This window comes from Epinephelus moara, chromosome 16, assembly GCF_006386435.1.
Source record: "Epinephelus moara isolate mb chromosome 16, YSFRI_EMoa_1.0, whole genome shotgun sequence".
In the NCBI taxonomy this organism is placed as follows: Eukaryota; Metazoa; Chordata; class Actinopteri; order Perciformes; family Serranidae; genus Epinephelus; species Epinephelus moara.
This window is the reverse complement of record NC_065521.1, coordinates 42328117-42344819: the sequence shown is the minus strand read 5'-3', so window position 1 is coordinate 42344819 and position 16703 is coordinate 42328117. Positions and strand designations below refer to the sequence as shown.

Below are 16703 nucleotides of genomic sequence, written 5' to 3'. Positions count from 1 at the left end.
CATAGTGCGACTGACTAACTCGCCACTCAGCTTGTTGTGCTAACCTCAGCAATTGGATCCTTTGTTGAGGGATGGAAATTCTTTTATTGGTTCTTGATCAGTTTTTTGGGGGGAGGTTTACACAGGTTCTCAGGACATGGACGCCATGATGAGTACGATCTATGCATGGTTGGACAACCTGGTGAAGTTTGAGTCGTTTCACGGCATCAATAACGTCCTGGATACTGAGTTCGTCCCAAAGTCTGACCATACGGAGACTCATTCTTATCATGGAGAGCTTTCTGCTTTACACCTACAGACCTTTGATCGACGCGCCCAACCAACGTCACTTTAGTTCCATCACATATCAACAATGCAAAAAGAGCAGGCGCTCCAGGAACTACACAGTGCCAGATGTTTAGCCAACTATTAAACCAAACCAGTGAGAAAGAAAAGAAGAGACCGCAGTGATGTGTTCTTAATCCAAGAGCAACTTTAATAGAAATGTTAAAGGCAAAATATTGTGGCAGCACAACATGGCAAAGAAAGGCACATCTGCTGTTTCCACAAGGCCTACATGTGATTTCAATCTGGCTCCAAGCTTCATCTAATGTGAGAAATAAACTCTAAGTGCTCCGTACAAAACAAATGAACCAATAGACAACATGAAACTGGCAGATTCTTCTCTAAATATATTACAGCTTTTACTTTTATATATATATATGTATAAAAAGAAATTATACAAAACAAAAACACTAAATGTATTTTTTAAATCCAAAATTAATTTGGTTTAGTCAGTTTGCCTCATGATAACACACACACACACACACGCGCACACACACACACGCACACACACGTCCTCTTCAACAGAACTGCAAGAAAAACAAGAAAAATTATGATTAAAGATGAAATAACTCAGTTTATAATTACAGCTCAGTCTGCAGTGATGTCACATGACAGTTTTCAAGAGTTAGAGTCTTTTTTCTTTGGTGTAACTTTTTCTTGAACACACACTTATCTCGAGCTGCTGAAACTCTTTCCTGCCCTCCTCACATCAGGTTCTCTGGGCGACCCTTAATCCAAACGTGTTGAACACATTTTCTTCCTCAAAACAAATGCAAAACCCAACTTTATTAAAATATTTTAAATCCTGCATCTTTAACATTCATGTTTTCTTGCTAATCGTCTTCTCCTCTGCCTTCGTTGCCACTTTACCGCCGCCAACGCTAGCGTGCTTGTACATGCGTGCTATAAATGCACACATGTATGTTTCAAACAAACTTACTTGAACATGCTTCATAGTGCTACTAGTGATCAAAAATTCTACAGATTCAGGTTTAGAGCAAGGGTTGACAAACTTTACTATCAAAAGAGCCATTTTTGGCCAAAACAAAAAAAGAAAAAATGATTTGTCTGAAGCAAGACATCGCTAGTGATGTTTTTAGAAGAAAAGGCGCCAGGCGAGACGTATGACGCACATTTTAGTTGATGAAATGTCAAAACAGTTTTTTAAATCTGTGTATAGGCTACACATTTTTACAGTTGTAGAATGTAAGAATCACTTCAGGCCTACAACAATTGATGAAAATTAAAATGTAAAACACTGTTGGTTGGATGGTTTAGAAAGTCCTTGTTTGAGCAAAGCAGCGGAGCTTTGATTTTATCTTTCATTTTAATGAGTTATGCAACATTGGATAAATTTAGTTTAAGGTCCCGTTTATACGACAAGGATTTCAACTGAAAACGGTAAACTTCAGTTGCGTTTTGGCCGATCGTTTACACGACAGCGGCCTTTTGGGTGCCGGAAAATGCAACGTTTTGAAAACGGGTTCCAGAGTGCAATTTTTTGGAAACGGCATCGTCTCTGTTGTCATGTAAACTTGCAATATGCAGTTCCTCTGAAAACGGAGACTTTTCGCACATGTGCATTACGGTTCCAGTCACTAGGCATGTGCGAGAAAGTCGATCATCATAACAACAATGCCGAGCTCTGTTTGTGCTGCTCACCCTGTTGATTTGAAGTGAAGTGTAGATCTGTTACTGTAGCAACTCCACCTCGTCGTCCATCCAGACAAAGTTATCTGTGCATGCTTTCCCCATTGTGTCTTTGTTTTGGTTTGTTATCACCGCGTTGTAGAGGAAGGCGCTTCAGCACAGGCGCATGGCGTCATGCCGTGGTGTTGCTTTGCAAATTTACACTGGCACCCATTGGCCTGGCGTGCATACTACAGCGTTTCCAGTAGATTTTGCGGCTCCCTGTGAACGGGGATCGTTTCAATAACGTCGTCATATAAACGCAGAAGATTTTTAAAACGCAAAGGACAGACTTTTCCGTTTTCAGAGAAACCGTTGTCGTCCAAACAGGGCCTAAGACTACAGTCATTAATACAGTTGATTTTAAGCTCTATTGAGATTTTGAGGTTTTTTTTGAGTGCACAGTTTTGCATTTACAGGACATTTTCTGTTTGGTTGAGTCTCTCAGCTCTCATCAGCCTACTGTCAGTAGCTGCAGTGGTTAAATTCGTAGCAGATTAAACAACATGGCTCTGGGCACTTGAATCTTTACATACATTACCATGAACCTGCTTGTTAATGAGCTTCAAACCTTCTAAAATGTGAACTTTCCCATCCATCCATTATAAAAAAAACATTGATACTGTGTTTGTATCAGCTCCTCATTAAAGCTAAAACAAAGTTACACTGAGTTTAACTTTGAACACAAGATTTTTCACTCTGGAACCAAGCATGTTTAACATTTCTTCATCTGATGTTTTATGTGTCAGTTTTTGTAAGAATGATCTAAAATTCAGTCACATTTGGTGTCTCTGGGAAGTTAAACTAAACTTTTAAAGCTTCTTTGCAAAGATTCCCGAAGTCAAAGAGGTCAAAAATCTTACTGCAGCTTTAATAAATGGATATATTTCTGTTTAAAGTGTCGGAGCCTCCCGCTGTGTTTCAGATCCTCAAAGTGCTGAAACAACAACACACAAACTTCCCACAAACCATCAGCTTCTCAAATTGGTGGCTTCACCTTGACCTAGAGCCAGGAGCTAAATACAGGAGGGGGGAGGGGCCGGAAAAACTACGAGCGGAGGGAGGAAGGAGGAAATGTGGAGAGGAAAGGTGAGGAGTGACATGGAGGGAGGAGGGTGAAAAGGACAGCAGGAAGGCATGGGATGTAAACAAGAGGGGGAGGGAGGGCGAAATCTGAGGAGAGGGGGAGAAGACAGAAGATGACGAGGAGGAGGAGTGAAGAGGGAAGAGAAGAAAGTGAGACAAAACAAAATGAGAGTAAAGTAGAAAAAGTTTAAAGAAGAGAAACAGGTGGGAGGAAGAGTGAGGAGGGCGTACGGTGAATGAAAGCAGCTCTGACTGAAGGTGAGCAGACTCAGAGGAGAAACAAGCGTCTGGTCTCTGCTGCCATCTTGTGGTGGGAGTCTGTTAGAGACGCTCAATCACTCAGCCTTTATTACACTAACAGATGTGCTGTAATGTGAAGCCACTTAACTCGACCTGCCTCGTGCTCTTCTTCTGCAGTAAATCATTTCCTGTATGTCCCAGAGTGCTTTTCAACATCCAAGTGTTTCACATTTTATAAGTTAAGTCTGCATATTTTATTATGACTAATAGATTTTACATTCACTTTGGGATGCAACGTTTACACCAGTGTTGTATAGAGAGTGAGTTTATTTACTTTTTTATTTCATATTTCTGTTGGTTTTAGTGGTAGGTTCACTTGTTTATCAAAGGTAATAAGTAATTCATTCAGGTCGCCCATGTTTCTAGTATTTTTCCCTGTTAAAAGTTTTTTTGGGGGGAGTCAGGGTTAATTCTGTTCTGATGTGTTTCATTTTCTTTTCTTAAAAAAACAAAAAGAACCAGTAAGAGTAGTCGTAGTGTTTATTGTTTGTTCACCTTCCATCGGTGGCCGCAGCTGTTACACACCACAAAGGTCGTCATGGGCTCATCAGCACTGCGGATCTGCACCTGAAACACACAAAACAGCACAGTGAAGCTTTTACGTTAAAACTGTGTCCAAACAGTTCTCTAAAGCCCTTTTTAGACAGGAGTTGTGCAAATTTGCAGGAAAGCCCAATCAGTCTTTTTTCAGCATTGGCAGTATAAAAACAAAATCGGGGAGTGCAGCAAAATGCCGCCTACCTACTTTTGTTTATACAGAATGTGCCTTTTTCGGGGCAATGGGGGGCGTGAGCAAGTAACAAAACGTGTAGCTCAGCGTGTGACGTAAACAGTGACGTGGGAGGGAAGCCGCGGCTGGTCAGTCCTTCGGCGATTCTCTCGTAAGTCGGCCCGTTCTTCACCGTCCCCGTCATCTGACGGTTAATGGCCTCTTCGTTTGCGAGGACAAGGAGGGCGCGCAATTCCTTGTCTCCCCAGTTGCTCATCTTTACAGTGTCTGTCAGGTTTGTGTTTCCCTCTTGCTACTAGCTGCTCGCTAATTCCTGCTATCAGCTGTTTCCTGTTTATCCACCGCCAGTGGCTCGCACGTGCGGCGTCATCAACAGCTCCTCCCACAAGTCATCAACAGCCCCTCCCGTTGCGGAAGGCCGCCTCGTTCTGTTTAAACTAAAAGGGTTCCGCCAATAAGTCTACCCTACGAGGCGGAAAACTGGGCACCTCGGATCAACTCGCCAATCTGGCTCTGTGTGTCTAAACGCTCGCAGCTGGCCGACAAAACGGCCCAACATTAGCTGAAAATCTGGCAGTGTAAAAGTGGCTTCAGTGTGTGTGATGGTACCTGTGTCGGTGTGTGTGTGTGTGTGTGTGTGTGTGTGTGTGATGGTACCTGTGTGTACGAGCAGCTCTTTCCGTGACACTTGTTGCAGATGAACATGTCCGTCTCAGTTCCCCCGACCTTCGACAGCTGATGTTCTCTGATGGACTCTTTAGTCAGAGCCTCTCTCATCTGCTTCAGCTCTGCACTCGCCATCTCCTGCACACACACGTTTGTATTGTAAAAACCTTCCCTGACGCCTCGCCCTAAACTTCCTTTAATCCTACTTTCAACATAACCAAGCCTTAACATTAAACAGCGCCTTGAGGAGCAGAGGATGAGACTAAATGTTGGCACTGACCTCAGAGGTCATGGAAGCGATGCGCTGAGCCGAGATGTTTCCACAGAGGACGTTGCGCCGCAGGTCAGGATTCTTCTGGTCCTTGAGGTTGGAGATTCGGCTTCGTAGACGAGATTTATATTTTATATCCGTCGACTTAAACTCCTGGAAGATCTGTGGGCACGATGAGCAGTCAAGGACTAAAACACTGGGATGGTTACATACAGTATGTATCCAACACATATTAATAACATGAAATGGAGACAATTTAAACTGTGTCCAAGTGTACAGTGCTTTGAAGATGTAGTTTGTAATGCATTGCACAGAGAGGTGTTTCTGTTATTCAGCCTGCTCTCACTGATGTGAATGTGGTGGACAAACAGCTGAGCAGGCAGAGTCACACTGTGAACACACTGCAGCTCAAGTGTTTATGTACCAGAGTGAAACACACCCCGTCAGTACACTCAGATTCAGAGCTCTCATTCAGGTGTCAAATCCAGCTCTGTTGGTTCATGTGTAGTTAGAAGTTGTTGACACAAAAGGATATCCTCTTCAATTTGTGCTGCAAGGTGCTCGCAGTCCACTGCCATCGTCTTGTGGTCGTCTGGAAGAAACACACACACAAAAAAGTTATACAAAACTACAAAGCAACATGAACAGTATTGTGAAAAAAAGGTCCTTTTTTGATGATACTCTAAACCAGTGGTTCTCAAATGATGTGAGTTATGAATGATTTTTTTTTTTTTAAATCAGTATGTTGTAAACTTCAATAGAAGAGGCAAACTCTACCTAACAAAAAATTTTTTTAATTTAATTTAAAACCTTCAAAGGGACTTCATGATGGCGTTATTGGTGCTTTGATGTAATTTTAAAAAAATTAAAATGAATTCTTGAATCATTGTGTTAATAAATATTTCATTAATGACAGCTGGTTGTCAATTGTTATTTGATATTTGTAAATAAAAACATTTATGTCGTGATAAGACTGATAACACACTCAAGGAACACTTACTATGTTTTGTTTCCAGAGCTTTTTAACATCATCACATGGCCCTCTTCAGCAAACGTACACTCTTTAACAGACCATTCATTGTCATGTGAACACAGCTCTATATTTAGGTCACATGACGACACCTGAGTGAGCTCTATCTGCTGAAGAAGACCACAAAATACAGTCGAAAGCTCTGCACACAAAAGCTAGTAAGTGCACAGCTACTAAAAGGATGTTGAGGTGTGATTGTTTTTTTTTTTATTTCTACCCTGTAAGATTTTCATGAATATTTTTAATATGATTTTTTGATGTTATAAGACGCACAGTAGATGACTCTGTGGCAGACACATCTGGATGATGAATCAATGTTGGTGATAAACGTCTCACCATCAGTCTGCAGCGCCGCCACCAGCAGCTCTCGACACTTGTTCCGCACACTGTCGGTGGTGACGGGGGCGGGGGGGAAAGAGGTGATCCGAGGAGGAAGGGTTGTAGTAGTGGGGGAGGTGGGTGTGGTTGGGGTGGTAGGGGTGGTGGGGGTGGTGGGAGGCTCCCCAGACTTCTTACTGCTGAGTCAAGAGAAGACAAGACGATACAAAGTGTAGCTGGGTGTGGAGTGAACGAAACACCACGTTTCCACTTTAAATCCTCTTCTGTCAATAAACATGCCATGAAACAGTGACAGTGACATCATTATCATCATCCAACAGGTGGTGCAGGTGTAACCAAAAGTGACGTCATCACTGTGCGACAGACCTTTTCTCGCTGCTGCCGGAGTCCTTGGAGGTGGACGATGACCTCACAGGAGAGCCTTCCTTCTTCTTCTCCTCAGACTTCCCCTCTGAACCATCTGCAGGACGAGACACAAAATACATTGACGATAAGAAGCTGTAAGGACACACACGCAGCAGACGGTGAGGTCACGATTTTTTATGTTTGATATCAGTGTCCAGTAACCATCATGACTCTAATGTGTTTACACCAAAGACGATATCAATTTTCGCGTTGCGTTACTCGTGTGAGTTTGAACGCTAGAATATTTTGTGTTGACTCGTTTCATACGCGTGAAATCGCTGAATCTATGCATGAACTTCTCCCGGTATGTCCTCAGCCTCATATGTCCAGGGTTCCTACACATTTGGAATTTCAAAATTCCATACTTTTCCATACCCTAACTTCTCTACGTTTTTTTTTTTTTTCAGAGAATATGCAACATCTGAGTAAATATATCAGTGTATCATATTTCACATCATATTTAATTATTCTTAATAGGCGATTGAAGCCAAGTACCATAATGGCATGCAAATAAAAACTCTGAGGCAAAAAGGTTGGGACTCTGGGTGCAAGCGATAACGAGACGTCTGTGTTTTTTCCTTCATGTGGCTCAGAATCGCCTTCTCCCCCACGTTGGCGATGTCAAACGATTTCACACAAAGCTTGCATCTAGCTCTGTGTGTGAATTGGGAATCCTTGGCCAACCAGTATTTATATACGGTATCGTCAAGCCATCCATCCAAAAACTTGCATCTACCCATTGTGACCCACGTGAAACTCGTCTTCTTGTCGAAGGTGCAGTGTTGGAGTGAAACTTGATACCTGGGGGGCTGGAGGAGGGTCATGGGGCAGCGGACTGGACATACCACTTGTCAATCAGGTAAAAGGGGCGGTATGTTTTCTGAGACGTTTGCTCTCACACAAACTGTGCTTGGCCCGGCATAAAACACCATCCGGATTGATTAAATTATTTTTGGAAATACCTAATTTTCTATTTTAGAAAACAGTATTTTAGAACGGTGGTAACAGTCTGGAAACATAAATATTTTTCCATACTTTATTTTTCATTTTCCATGCTTTTTAATACCTGGAAATTGATCAAATTTATTTCCATACTTTTCCATACTTGCGTAGGAACCCTGTATGTCACCAGAGGATCTTAATGCTGATTGGCTATCGCAGCATGAGTCAGATTTTTCAACTCTCGCTAACAAATATATGACTTGAAATCACGCTAGCCACAGTGCTAACTGTTTTGCACTTGTGCCCGGTGTGAACACGACATAACGGGTCGTCACAAAGACAGAGGTAGAGGAGCACACATCACACACCCTCACTCACCCAGCAGTTTCTTCCAGGACTTGATGAGAGCTTTTGCCAAAGTCTGAACTTCTTCCTCTGAACTGTGTTTCCTCACCGCGTTCACCGACATCCCGACTCTGGTCGACTACACACACAGAACAACAGAGACAAGTAGAGAGAAGAAAAAGTAAGTACACAAGTACTCCGATATATTCTGGGATAATCAGACCAGATAAAATACAATATTTAAACTTGACCTGAAATTAAAATGTTTTTCCCCCTACTAAATCAATGAATAGAACCTTGGTGTGATTCTCTGTAGACTATACAGAGCAGTTACGTTCTTCAGTTTGTCACCATGGACATTGACAGTGCATGTCTAGGTAACACCAGCTCCCACCATGTCTCATATTTTGTCAGTTGTGTCTGACGTTAGGTGCACTTGGCGGTGGATCTATTACCTGCAGGGTTTCCAGAGACATCTTGATGTTCTTCAGTTCCCTCAGCAGGTCCAGAGCTCCGTCCTGTCGACACAACAATGAACAGAAACCCAGTAAACACCTCAGAGAGTGAGCTGTCTGTTAAACAGGAACAACAAAGTGCCTGTCTCTGTCAAATCTGTGTCCGTTTAATGAACACAAAGTGACTGATTTGTTTCAGCGGACATCATTCATTTAACCAATAAAGCCAAGGTGGCCTTTTGTACTGAATGTGAAGATTCATGGTTTCTTCCCAAGTGTCCCACCCACAGCTGAGCAGCTGTCACCCACAGACAACTCTTCAATGTAGACTAAAGGTTACACAGAGACTGATGGACCCATGAGATTGAATTCAGCTTTCTGTGGGTGGAGCTGTTGCTCATTGTTGTTTGGGAGACTTAAATTTACTGACTTTCATTTGTCACTAAATAAGGACAAGGCGTATCCATACAGGACACAAGAAAGTCCATATTTGGGCAAATTAAACTGATGCAACAGCAGCTGGTGCACAGCAAAGCAGGCTGGAGAAAAGGGGGACACATACAGACGATGCCGTACATCGTTAAAACAGGAAAGAGTGCAAGATTCAGACAGAAGAAAACAACAGGTAAAGACAGAGGACGGGACAGTGAGTTATTCTTTCCCAAATGAGCCTCTTCTGCAGGGAAGAAAAGCTGGACGTGCTCTCACACTGCCACATGAGCAACACAGAGACAAGAAGACACACACAGATAAAAAGACCAAAAGATGGATGAAGACAAACAGCAGAAAGTATGTCGGGCCTTAAAGAGGAGGAGGCCAGGTGAATGAGAGGCAAAGGACACGAGGGAGGAGGAGAAATAACAGCAGTAGAGGAGTGGAGGCTGTTGAGGAACGATACACGAGTGACAAACACTGTTGTATTATTCATGGATCTATTTCCAAATCCCACTGTGACATTTAAAACAAAAATCCCACTGACATTTAAAACATCCCTGTGCAAACTGTGAGACCTGTCAGACCTTAAGTCCCGAGAGAATGTTTTTACTCCATGAAGGTAACAGACGAAAAGGCTCATTCCCACTGCTGCAGTGATCTTTAAAGGGATGTAGACCATTAATCAACTGTTTGTGTATCAACACCCACCAAGCAGTTCAGTTCAGTTCGGTATGCACTGTGAAACTGTGAAAAGTTGTGGATGGCACCAATGGAACCGTTCCTAACCGTCCCCATGTTTGGTCCCCCCTCTGTTGGGGTACCTAGCACACAGATCTGGTACTAAAAGGTGGAGCTGTGAACACTGCAGTCTGATTGGTCAGTAGAGGACGGTCACAGGGTTGGAGCACAGATTGCACAAGTGGTGTGTATGACAACACCTGTATCAACATTTGCAGCTGGCGCACATGAAAAAAGACAAGAGAAAGTCTGCCTCGCAAAGGGAAACAACACGAGACAACACCAACTTGGTGAAACATTTGAGCAACCAAACCGTGACGTCCGTACCGAGGTACTTTTGAACCACGATTTTTTGGTACCGTTACACCCCTACTATTTATTGTTCTAAAGGTTTGTAGCCAAAAGGACTTTTCCCTAGGAAAAGTACTGAAAAGTATTGAAATTCATATTGGTATGGGTACCGAAACAAAGATTGTGGTATCGTGACAACACTAAAAGGATGTTTTGCTGCCTCTCACAGCAGCTGGAGTCTGAGAAAAAATAACTTCATTCACTGGGCCGACTGCCGGCAACTTTTAAGGTGGAACGTTAACTTGTAATGTTACTCAATGCATAAGTTGATGACGTGAATCCATCAGCACACCTTAAATTTCACTGTGACACCGCCTTCGTTAAAGAACACTGTTTGCCATGGAAACGGTAAACAGATCTAGGGTCTAGGTACCATGTCTGAAGGGTTACTTTTGGTTCCAAAGGTACTGGACTGAAAGTGTTTGGTGGAAATGGGGCTATAAATAAAAATGGCATCAGTGTGCAGGGCAGCCTATACACCAGCGCATCATGTTTGCTCCACCAAAGAAGCACCCTAAATACCATTTTATCATGTTTTAAATACCCAGAGGGCCAGTTTGCAGAATTTATTTTGAACAAGGTGATTCACCCCCAAGAATTATCACCAACTCTGCAGCTCGGTGTCATGTTTAGCCTCCTGTAGTCCCTTGTTTTGGTCCTCTTGCTGAACACAGACTGTATAGCTGAGTGTCCATGTTTGTCCACAACCTTCCATTAAAACCACAGCCAGCCATTTCAAGAAAATGTGCTCCCCTCCCAGCACCACAGGATAATTGACCTATGGCTAAGCCCCGCCCTCAAATGCAATAAGCCAATCACAGTGCGTATAGCCATTCCCATACACTCGGACATTCTCTGCCTTGACGTCCATTGAAATGCATTACAGAAAGTCACTTTTGTTCGGTTTTATGAGCTTTTTCTGAGATTTGAAGTTTAAAAATGGTCAAACGGTGTGCATGGGGTACATGCAACTCTGACACAAGGTATCCTGAGAGGCTGGGCGACCAGGTGTATTTTTTACACTTTAAACCACATCTCAACCGAGAAAAGTGTCTCCTTTGGATAAAGTTGTGTGGTAACGTTAGACCACAACATCAACTCAACGTGAATAAGATTAACAATGATGTCTACATCTGTTCTAAGGTAAGTCAACATTGTGTTTGAGGCAACATATTGTCACTTTGCTGGAAAGAAATATAAAGTTATCTTTAACATCTCTAGCTAACGTTAGCTAAAGTTAGCCTAACGTTAGCTCCTAGCTGCGTTGTTCATCATGTCACCTTGTTTGCTGGGAGTTCATTAGCCTATTTTGTTCTAGTTTTGTACTTTGGTGATCGTACATCATTGTTAGCTGTTGTCCAAAGGGCTCTAGTTAAGCTAACGTTAACTTCTGGAGCTTAGCTTCATTAACTTATCTGTAATGGCAGAGATAACAAAGGTTGGCAAACGTTATGCTGAATGATTCAGTGTAAATACTGTAGCACCAAACTAACGGAGAGACACTCTTGGTAAAGATGGTAAAAAGGCCGTTATCCTTTTCTCATATTCTGAGCCAAAAACCTTAACTTCAGTGGCACTTTAACTTGTTGTCTTTGATGGTGACGGCAACCAGATGCGGTTCACAAGCGTACACTGTGACCTGTAAATTTTGGCTTGTAATTTAAGCTTTTCATCGACCTTCTCAACAATAAAATGATGAATATATCCCTCCAATGCGTAGTTTAGGCCCTTTTGGTTACTTCTCAATGACATCTGATCGTTATGTCCCCAAAAATCATCAATTGCCTCCTGTGAAATGTCGTGTACTGTGACACCTGCCATAGCGCCGGTCACTGAATGTTGATAGTTTGTCAGAGTGAATGGAGGGGGGCGTGGCTTAGCCATAGGTCAATTCCTTCAGGAGTTGGTGGAGACTAGCGGTGGGACTCACCAGAGGATCCACTATACGATATTATCATGATACTTAAGTTACAATATAATATTATTGCTATTTTAAATATATTGTGATATGCTGAGTATTGCAATAAAACATACTGTGAGTTATAATACATCTTAAGAACAAAATGAACTGCTTGGCAACCAGACCAGGCGTTTGTTTGTCAAAATGTGTAGCCACACTGGGCTGGTAAAGGGACTAGGCTTTACAGTATGTGTAGAGTGTTTTCCAGTTTCACACATCTGTCCACTGGGTAAACTTTTGAAATGAAAAAGAAATTAATCTTCTTTATTTTTCAATGAGAGAGATGGAGAAAGGATGGGAAAGAATACATTTAGCAGATAAAGAAACTTTTCGGTGAAAGAAAATAAAAATTATTAGTCAAAGCAGACTTTTGATATTTCGTCAAGCATGTCTGAAGAGGATATTTAAAATAGTTAGACTTTTAAATGCCAGTTATTAATTAATTAAATAAATTCAACATAGGTAAAGTTGAAATTCATCAGGATGTGAACAAAATTGCCCCAAATTTTCTGGTGTTATTAGATAGATTTTCAAGATAAAACTCTGCATGTTCCTCTTTTATTTATTGATAACTAGATCTTGATTTTGATCCTGATTTTTTTTGCTGAACTTGAAAAATCCAGTTTTTCATATTGTGCACCTGCAACATGGAACAACATGCACAACAATATAAAGCTTTCCTCATTTCAATCCACAGAGATATTCATATTTTTAACTGAATCATATTTTGCTTCTACATGTTCCTGTTTTATCTGATTTGAGTGTTCTACATTTTAACAGTTTTTATTTACCAGTGATGCTTTTATTTATTTATTCTTTTGACATGATTAATTGTAATTTTATTGCTTTTACTTCTGGTTGCCACTTTTATGTACGTTTCTCTTTGTTTTTTTTCTGTGTCTAAGTGCTTTTATATTATATTGTTTTACTTGGCCACACTGTAAATGAGTCTCTATCTCAATGTTTAATCAAAAGAACGGTTGAATGAATGAATGAATGAATGAATGAATCATGTAGAAGTATCCTGTGCTCAGCTGATCAGATTGCTGGTATGAGAAATGTGAAAACTACATTTAGAAATGAAAAGAAAAGAGAGATATTTTTCTGTCTTACTATCTGACTGTGCCTCAGCTCTGCACTGCAGCACAGGCTCTATGTGACTTTAATATGATGTGAATGTGTAGTTAATAATCTGCAGTGAGCTGACAGATAATTGATTCAAGGTGCGGCTCATTTAATTGGCAGCTTTTGGACCAATAGCTGAGGTGATGTGCTGCCAAACTTTTCCCCCAAATCATCAAATCCAGAAGCAGCAGCTTTTTACACACTGAGACAATCAGCAGAAACATCCTCCACACACACCAGTCACACTTTACACACACTGAGTTTCCAGAACTTTCCCTCTCTCAGCGGTTAAAGGTAGAGCTCATCACCTGATCCTGTTTTCTGCGGATGCAGCAACTCACCGTGTTCTTCTTGTGCACCATTTTATCCAGCTTTTTGGCGATGCGCTCCACTTCCTGGTTTTTAGCCATGATGAGAGCGACTTGTCTCCGTCACTTGTCCTCCTGTCCCGCGGTGAAAACCTCCATGGATGGAGGACAAACTCTCCCCGTGTCTCTGTGTCCTTGTCTTTCCGCAGTGTGTCTGTCTCCTTCTCTCCCAGCTGCTGCCTCCCTCTCGCCTGTTGTTGTGTGTCACAGGGGCATGATGGGAGTTGTAGTCTTCTCTTTACAAAGTGCAGCCTGGGATGAAATGGAGCAGACTTTTAAAGGAGACTCAACAGTCCTGCAGCCGGAGTCAGCACTTCATTATCATTATAACCGATCTTGGAAATATTATATATTATTGGACGGAATTAATGATGGTTGTTGCGTCATGATCCTGCAGGACTGAAGAGTTTTTGATGTGATTTTCTTATTTAACTAATTCATGCAGTGTATTTGTCACATCAGCAGCTCACTGCGCAGAAGATTACAGGAAACCATCTGGAAAGCTCGCGCTGCTCACAGTAATTACAACAAAAGCTATCGCGAGTCACAGGGAGGGTCCGGGGGGAGAGTCACGTGACAGACACAAAACCCCATGACATACTGTACCTCTCCCAGCAGGTGGCAGGAGGCAGGTGGCAGGATGTAGGAGGCAGGTGGCAGGAGGCAGGAGGTGAGGACTCTGCAGCTGCAGCAGCCTCAGCATCACTTCTCCCTGCTGCTGTATCTGAAGGGAACCTATGGAAAGCCCTTTGAGCATTAAATTGAAATCCTTGATATCAAACGAAAGTGTCCTCTATGGAAATACAGCAACTAGTACTAGTGGACTGCATGCGCATGAAACGGGCGGGACAATGATGAAATTCTGAGTCCTGATTGGTTGGTTTTCTTTATTTTGAACCAGGGAGTTCAACCAATTGGAAGCCTCAGGTTATGCCTCATCATTAGCATTTGTGCAACTATGACTAGTGGGCATTTTGGCTCTTACTAGTAGTACTAGTAAAAATCTTGACTTTTACTTGTAGTACTAGTAAGGTCAAAAACAGCCCGCTAGTGTAACTAGTAGACATTGCGGCGCTGCTAGTGGTACTAGTGAACATTTTGGCTCTTACTGGTACTACTAGTAAGCGTTTTTGTTTTTTTTCTATTTCAGCGCACTAGTTTAACTAGTAAGACTTTGAGCTTTACTAGTTGGGTCCAGTCATCGACTAGTGCACAGAAAAGCGAACTAGTTGGGACTTTGGCGCTACTAGTGTGGCGCTCAGCTCAACTAGTACTGCTTTTGTCCCAACTAGTCAGCCAAAAGTGTCACTAGTTGCTGAAAACTAGTACGAGGTTTTGTTCAACTAGTAGGGCAAAATGTCCAACTAGTTTACTGAGCCAATATCCAATGGAAAGCTTGCCATAATGAGCAAAGAATGGGATGCCTCGCATAAGCAACATCTTGCACAACAATTCGGAGTCGTCATAATTACGTTTGTGATATCTTTAACTTTCATTCTGCCTAATTGAAACTGAATTACAGTTTGCTACTACTACTACTACTACTACTACTACTACTTTAGCTACTACTGCTACTGCTACTGTAGTTATACTACTATAAGTATAACTGCTACTACTGCTACTTTAGCTACTACTGCTACTGCTGGTAGTACTGCTACTACTATAAGTATAACTGCTACTACTACTACTTTAGCTACTACTGCTACTGCTAGTAGTACTGCTACTACTATAAGTATAACTGCTGCTACTGCTACTGCCAGTAGTACTGCTACTACTATAAGTATAACTGCTACTAATGCTACTTCTACTTTAGCTACTACTGCTACTGCTAGTAGTACTGCTACTACTATAAGTATAACTGCTACTACTGCTACTGCTACTTTAGCTACTACTGCTACTGCTACTGCTAGTAGTACTGCTACTACTATAAGTATAACTGCTACTACTGCTACTGCTACTACTGCTACTGCTAGTAGTACTGCTACTACTATAAGTATAACTGCTACTGCTACTTCTACTTTAGCTACTACTACTGCTAGTAGTACTGCTACTACTATAAGTATAACTGCTACTACTGCTACTTCTACTTTAGCTACTACTGCTACTACTACAGCTAGTAGTACTGCTACAACTATAAGTATAACTGCTACTGCTGCTACTACAATAACTGCTAACCACAGTTGCCTTTAGGAGTATCAGAGTAAAAGGGGCTATTATTTTTGCATATTGTCATATTAAAAACACTAACTTACCCAGAACACAAAATAGTCCTTCACTTTCACTTGCATTGTAACTACAACTACTACTACTACTACTACAACTACTGCTACAACTGGTACTACAATAACAACAACAACAACAACTGCAATTACGGCTCCTACTATTAATGGTGCTTTTACTACTGGTAGTAGTACTACTACTACCATAATAGTAATGTCTATCTATCTATCTATCTATCTATCTATTCATATATTTACTATTATTTTTACAGTCTATGGCCCCTATCCACTTTAAAGGGACAGTTCACACCAAAATGAAAATAAAAGTGTTAACTCTTATCTGTAGTGCTTTTTATCAGTCTTGCAAGATTGTAAATTATATTTTATAATCAACAAACAGCTGGCTCTATAGCTTGTGACTGTTATGACTTGCAAAATTCAGATGGAGGGCAGGAAGTGATAAATCCATAAACTGCGTTAATGTGAAATAGAGGAACGTGACTACATAAACGGGTTGGATGAACCTGCAGACAGCAGGTATTTTCAGAAAATTGAAACTAATGTGGGATGCAGAGGTGAGGACTCGAATCAGAGTCACTCTAATCACATTTTTGATGACTTCAGACTCAACTTGACAAAAAAAAACAAAAAAAACAACAACTTGCAACTCCATTCAGACTTAAACACCAATGACGTGTGACTTCACTTGAGCCCTTTGACTTAAAAATACTTGATACCTTTACCTTAATCCAAACATTAAAAAGATGTTATTTACAAATTTTGCCACAAATCAGTTTTGCTGTTTCCCTTGTATTTATTGATTGATAACTCCTGCTACAGGATATAAAAACCTCCCCATACACCACGCGCTATCTCTACTTAAGCAGCCAGAGAAGGAGACTAGCGAGGATTATAAAACTACATA

At 41.5% G+C, this 16703-nt stretch overlaps 1 protein-coding gene across 4 annotated transcripts; it reads right to left on the bottom strand.

Annotated features, from left to right (window-relative positions):
• Nucleotides 1-461: 461 nt before the first annotated feature.
• On the bottom strand, nucleotides 462-13761 carry tcea2 (transcription elongation factor A (SII), 2). Of its 4 annotated transcripts, none has more exons than XM_050065678.1 (10): nucleotides 13533-13761; nucleotides 8583-8645; nucleotides 8161-8266; nucleotides 6802-6895; nucleotides 6433-6614; nucleotides 5602-5658; nucleotides 5076-5230; nucleotides 4787-4933; nucleotides 3895-3966; nucleotides 462-851 (listed from the first exon to the last, which is right to left on the bottom strand). In XM_050065678.1, exons 1-10 carry the CDS (start codon nucleotides 13599-13601, stop codon nucleotides 843-845), a joined length of 954 nt encoding a protein of 317 aa, XP_049921635.1. In that variant the 5' UTR covers nucleotides 13602-13761; the 3' UTR covers nucleotides 462-842. The 4 variants fall into 4 exon arrangements, with proteins under 4 accessions (XP_049921635.1, XP_049921631.1, XP_049921634.1 ...); XM_050065674.1 differs by lacking the exon at nucleotides 462-851 and adding an exon at nucleotides 868-1084; XM_050065677.1 differs by lacking the exon at nucleotides 462-851 and adding an exon at nucleotides 868-1080.
• Nucleotides 13762-16703: the final 2942 nt, after the last annotated feature.

Bases quoted from the DNA above. Each gene is read 5' to 3' on its own strand.
- tcea2 (XM_050065674.1), bottom strand. From the start codon at position 13,601: ATGGCTAAAAACCAGGAAGTGGAGCGCATCGCCAAAAAGCTGGATAAA. The intron at 8,267-8,582 runs GTAATAGATCCA...CTGTGTGTGTAG, and splicing joins TGTCTCTGGAAACCCTGCAG to TCGACCAGAGTCGGGATGTC. The intron at 5,231-5,601 runs ATATCCTTTTGT...CATCGTGCCCAC, and splicing joins TGCAGCACAAATTGAAGAGG to AGATCTTCCAGGAGTTTAAG.